The following is a 5,591-nucleotide window of genomic DNA, read 5'->3' as shown; positions in this document are numbered from 1 at the left end:
GAGCGGCGGCGCTCCGTGCCTGCCAGGCCCGCGTGTTGCCGCTCCTCGCTGTGCTCTGAGGTGACAGCGGAGTCAGGCGGGGGTCCCGCTGCCGTCCAAGGGAGCAGGGATCCCCCACACCCCGTACTGCTGCCGTCCTCCGGCTCCTCCTCGTCGCCTTCACCCCCCTCGGGGTCCTCGGGGTCTTCGGGGATGTCGGACACCGTCAGCGCCTTCAGGTCCTCGCTGCGCTCAGCGATGCCTCCCGCAAAGGACACCTTCTGCCCCCCTGGGGGAAGAGGGAGAGACAGTGGCCAACCATGGGATGGGGCGGCCACTGCGCTGCCAGCAGCCGGGTCATGGGGATGGCAGCAGTCCTGAATCTCCACAGTGTCCCCATCCCCATGGTGGCCCCATCCCTGTCTCCATTCCCACAAAGTCTCCATCTCCACAGTGTCATCGTGCCCACAGGGTTCCCCGTTCCTGAGGTGACCCCATCCATCACCTCGTCCTCAGAGTGTTCCCATCACCACAGTGTCCCCAACCTTGCAATTTCCCTGGCCCCATCCCTGTCGACGCCCCATCCCAGCAGTGTCCCCATCCTCAGAGTCCCCATCCATGCAGTGTTACAAACACCAGAGTGGAACCATCCTTGGCCCATTCCCACTCCAGTCTCCCCAGTGTTCTCAACCCCTCTGTTCCCCTCCCTGTGGTATCCCCATTACCTTTCCTCTTGTGTGCCTTGGTGGCGGGGAAGACGCTCCGCTCGGCTCTGGCCTGGCTCCCCAGGGCTTCTCAGAAGGGCAGAGATGAGCTGGGGCAGAGGAGGCATGCCTCCCCCCCCCAGAGACAACACGGCCAGGGGAACCGGCTGGCATCAGCATGGCTCCAGGACATGGCAGGGGACACTGCAGCCCTGTCCCCCCATGGCAGCTGGCAGCACCCGGTCCCACATCCTGACGTCCCCCAGGCTGCTGCAGCCTTTGTTCCCGTGTCACCATCCCTCTTACCAGGCTCGAGGGCGCTGTCTGGGTCGCAGGCACGGGTCAGCTCGGGGTCCCCGTCATCGGGCTCTCCATCAGAGCTGTCCCCTCCAGCCAGGCCACTCTCCAGGTGGGACTGCACGATGCGCTGCACCGCTGCGGGGCACCGGCATCAGTCCCTGCTCTGGCACCGGGAGCACTGGGAAGCACTGGGAAGCACTGGGAAGTACTGGGAGAGGCACAGGGGTGTGGCGTGCCCAGGTCCCCCAGCCCACTGCTCTGCACCCACCCCATATGCCCTCCTTCCCTCAGTTTCCCCATCCAGGTATCAGCAACTTGGGGGCTCAGCCAGCTCCGGGAGCTGCCCCAAAAAGTCCCCTGGGGAGGACCTGGCCTTTGGGGACGGTACCTTTGAGCGAGGGTGGTGTGTAGGCACACGGGTTGGTCCTCTTTGGTTTCAGCAGACAGCCCTCGCCGGAGGCTCGCTGCAGGACAGAGCAACCAGACAGCATTGGGGACAGGGACACAGTCACTCCCGCATCGGGGACATCCGTGACCCCGCAAGGACTAGGTGTCACGATGGGGATCTTACTGTGGGGATCTAGGGATGAGCCCCCCGGGACCGTGGCACTTTGGTGAGGGTCCCACAATGGGGACTGTGAGATGAGACCCCTGAGATTGGGACTCTTTAAGAACACACTGCAACAGGGACCTGATGTTGAGCCCCCATAGTGAGAACTCTGGAACAGAGACCCCCAGTGTAGCGTCCCTGTGATGGCAACTCTGCACTACAGACCGAGGGGTCGGTGGTGAGGACCTGAGCTCCACGAGGTCCCAGTGTCACAGCCTGACCCCAGTCCCTGTTCTCATGTCCCCGTCCCCGCGGTGCTGTGTGTCCGTCCCCAGGGCCAGGAGAAGGCAGGGAAGCGATAAGCACTGGGACGGGGCAGGGCGGCAGCACCACGATAACACCGTGGTGACTGTGCTGCGCGGGGGGGGCGTGTGCCGGGGGGCGTCAGGGGTGGGCTGGGGGCTGTTGTAGGGACAGAGGTGCACGGAACCCACTCACCTGGTAGGGCAGGGACTCGTCCTCTACATCCGCAGCGCCAGGAGAGAATGGGTGGGTAGGACGGGTGCTGGAGCTGCAGCCCCTGCCCTGTCCCTGCCGCCCCATCCCGTGTGTGACCCCCAGCCGCCCTCCCTGCCACCGTGTCTCATCCCTGACATCCCATAGCAGATGTGGCACCACATCCCATCCTTGCCACTGAGGTCCCATCCCTGCCATCGTGTCCCATTCCTGCCGCAACACCCATACACAGACACCTGTCCCACCTCCACCCCCACGTCCCATTCCTGCCACTCCATCCCACCTGTGGCACCTTGTCACACTCCAGCTGCTTTGTCCCATCCCTGCCCGTACCTCCCATCCCTGCAGCAGCTGCTTCTGCCCCCAGAGCCACCCGATGTCCCCTCCCGTCCCCAGCCTGGTGCCAGTCCGTGTCCTGGCTCACCTGGGGATGAGTGCTCAGAGAGCTGGAACAGCATGGCAGGCGTGGGCCTCCGCCGGCGGATCTGAGGCACAGCAGTGTCACTCGGTCCCCTGTCCCCTACCCAGTGCCCCAGGGCCGAGCCCCATCGTGTCCCCATCCCGTGGGGTGCTCAGTAGCACAGGGCAGGGACAGGTGCAGTGCCCCACGGAGGGGCCGTGTCCCCATCTCAGGGTCCCTATGCTGTCCCCTACCTCCCCCAGCCCCTCACAGCCCCCAACTCCACACAGTTGTGGGTCCAGGGTGCACAGGAGCCATGTCCTGGGGGTGTTCCCTCAGCTGGGCACAGCCTGCACAGTCCCTTGTCTTGTCCCATCCTGTTCTTGTCCATTCCTGGCTGCTCTGTCCCAGCCGTTCCCTTCTGTCCCATTCCTGTCCTGCCCTATCCCCACACACAACTCCTGCACAAAACTGCCGCTGGCGCAGGACCTCGGAACACGTTGTCCTGTCCCCGTGTCTCCCTGTCCCATCCCACTCCCTACCCTGTCCCTTCCTCTCTGTACCCCCATCCCATCCCCTCCCTCTTGTCTCCTCCATCCCTTATAGGATCCCCCCAGTCCTCCTCGTCCCTCTCTCCCTGTCCCATCCCTTCCCTCCCGCCCCACGCTGTCCCCATCCTGTCCCCCCGCACAGCTCTCCTCCACCTCGGGGCACCCATGGGACACCGCTGGCACTCTCACCACCCGCACCCCATGGTCCCTCGCTACCCGGGGTCAGCAGGAACACGGTGCCGTGCTGCGGACCCCACCGTGACCCCGCTGTCACCCTGCGCTCACCATCTCCACGGCGCGGGGGTCCAGCTGGCTGGGGGGTGCCGGCACTGAGAATTGGATCTTTTTGCGGTCCTTGGGGTCCATGGCTGCAGGGTCTGTGCTGTTGCCCGGTGCCGCACGGAGTTCGGCAGCGCCCGGGCTGAGCACGGTGAGGACTGAGCGGCGGGAGGTGGGGAAGGCAGAGCCGCGAGGAGGAGGAGGAGGAGGAGGAAGGAGAGGGAGGGAGGACACGGCTCCTACCAGCGCGCTGCATTATTCATCCCCCGGGCAGGGGGGCTGAGGCCATGGATAATGAGCCCTCGGGGAGCCCGGGAGGGGGGCTCGAGCCTGCCGGGCCCCTTAACCCGTTCCCCACCGGGGGGGGCATGTGGAACGGGACAGGGCTGTGTGTGGCCGTGGGCATCCGAGTGACTGGAGCTTCAGTTTCTCTGCAAACTGGAGGGCAGTGTGGGCAGCCTGGCTGGGTGGGATACTGTGGGGCACAGCTTTGGGGGCTGCCCCATGGCACGGGGACTCCTACTATGGGGCAAGATCTGCCTGGGGGACATGACCAGCCATGGGGACATCTGTGGGGATGGATGCCGTGGGCACATCAGGACACAGCATTCTGAAATGTCCCATTGCCTGTGTGCTCAGGGTCCCCACCACCATAAGCCGGGGACCAGGGATGTCACGGAACCAGAACGCCATGCTGTCACAGCTCTGGATCGCTGTGGTTTTCCCCATGGAAAATTCCCCCAAACCCAAACTCCTCTCCTGGAAGAACAGAAGACTCAAAGCCACCTATCTCCAGTTCTTCCGCTCATAAAATCCAGGTGACTTTGGTCGGGGCACGGGATCGGGGACGCACCCACCCCTGGCACAGCTCCAGCCCCCAGCCACGTCCCCGCCGTTCCCGTGCTCGGTGCACGATGCCACATGAGCTGCACTGCGCTCCCAGCCCCGTGTGGAAACGGCCGGTGCCTGCTGGATGTCACACACGGGACAGAGGGGCTGGGCGGTGCCGGGAGCGTGGAGGAAACCGGAGCAAGGAAGGGGGGTGTCGGGCTCTGCCTTCTTATCTCCCGGTGTTCCAACGGCCACGAGTGGCTGCAGGCCAGGAGCTGTGGCTCCAGCAAGATATTTACCCCCGTGGCACAGTGCCATGGAACAGCCGCCCGGCACCGCACGGCACAGCACGGCCCCGTGTGCACCCACGTGCGGCCTGGTGCAAGTGCAGCCATGGGCTGCCGACGTGGGCGCAGCCCCGGGGAGGTGCTGCGGGGGGGGGGGATGAAGCCAGGATCTCTTGGCTCCCCCATGCCAAGCCCTGAGCATCCTCCCTGTCCCCATCCTGCTCCCCGTGTGGGACCCGTGGTTGTTATGGCAACAGGTTCCCGGGCTCCTTCCCGCTGCCGTTCCCTCTCCTCCCGCGCACGAAGGCGCAGTGTGAGGGGGTGGCCGGGTCCTCTCCCCGCTCTGCAGCAGTGTGAGCACCCACGGCCCCAATAACAGCTCTGGGAGCAGCCCCCACCTGTGCCCATTCTGTCCCTGTGGGCACAGCAGGGATGGGTACCGGGACACGGCGACGGGGTTGGGACGTGGTGCTGCAGCCACTGCCCCACTGCATGCTTCTATGTACACCCATAGTGCAAAGTGGCGATGGTGTGGACCTGTTCTTTGTGGGGTCAGGGTTGGCTGAGCCCTGCAGCTCCCTGGACTGCTCTGGAGCTGTGCCATGCCATGCTGTGCCGTGCCGTGCCGTGCCGTGCCGTGCCGTGCCGTGGGGCTGCAGCTCCGTGCAGCAGCGAATCCTCCTGCAGAGAAAGTAAAAATAGCAGCAGGGTGCGGGAGGCAGCGCTCACCCCCCACCTGGCAGCACTGGGAGGAATGGGAGCTTCGGTGCCACTATGGGGACGGGGTGGCCACAGGGACGGGCATTGCGGGATGGGGAACTGTGGGGATGGGGTGTGGTGGGATCTTATGGGGGAATGGGGTGCTGCAGGGACAGGGGTGGGAGGGGTGCAGTGTTGTGGGGATGGGGATGCATAGGGCTGGAATACGGTGCGGACGCAGCATCCTGGGGACAGGGAATCGTGGGGACAGGGCAGTGTGAGGATGGAGCATCGCGGGGCAGCGCACGTGGGAGGTGCACAGGAGTTTGCCGGGACTCGGTCCGAAAGGTGAGTGCCGGGTGGGAGGGGGCTGGGCAGTGGTGTGGGCGGAGCCACGGATGGGGCGGGGTTTGGGTGGGGGTGTCGGTGGGTGCCTCCGTGCCCCCCGTGCTCCCCACCCCGGGGAACCCTTTTGTCCCATCCATGGTTCTCCTC

General features: G+C 65.2%; 1 protein-coding gene across 1 annotated transcript in view; it reads right to left on the bottom strand.

The window, feature by feature from the left end:
- Nucleotides 1-3,465, bottom strand: part of PPP1R1B (protein phosphatase 1 regulatory inhibitor subunit 1B) — a 12,393-nt gene extending 8,928 nt beyond the window's left edge. The window contains exons 1-8 of the mRNA XM_010724616.3: nucleotides 3,286-3,465; nucleotides 2,474-2,534; nucleotides 2,032-2,054; nucleotides 1,372-1,447; nucleotides 990-1,118; nucleotides 705-770; nucleotides 128-268; nucleotides 5-55 (exon numbers count right to left, since the gene is read on the bottom strand). Coding sequence (XP_010722918.1) covers nucleotides 5-55; nucleotides 128-268; nucleotides 705-770; nucleotides 990-1,118; nucleotides 1,372-1,447; nucleotides 2,032-2,054; nucleotides 2,474-2,534; nucleotides 3,286-3,366 — 628 coding nt within the window. The 5' untranslated portion in view covers nucleotides 3,367-3,465. The remainder of the gene's footprint in view (nucleotides 1-4; nucleotides 56-127; nucleotides 269-704; nucleotides 771-989; nucleotides 1,119-1,371; nucleotides 1,448-2,031; nucleotides 2,055-2,473; nucleotides 2,535-3,285) is intronic.
- Between the last annotated feature and the right edge of the window lie 2,126 nt (nucleotides 3,466-5,591).

The sequence above is a fragment of the Meleagris gallopavo genome, chromosome 29 (assembly GCF_000146605.3).
Source record: "Meleagris gallopavo isolate NT-WF06-2002-E0010 breed Aviagen turkey brand Nicholas breeding stock chromosome 29, Turkey_5.1, whole genome shotgun sequence".
Taxonomy (NCBI): domain Eukaryota; kingdom Metazoa; phylum Chordata; class Aves; order Galliformes; family Phasianidae; genus Meleagris; species Meleagris gallopavo.
The sequence above is the reverse complement of the archived record's forward strand: the minus strand, read 5'-3'. Positions and strand labels throughout refer to the sequence as shown.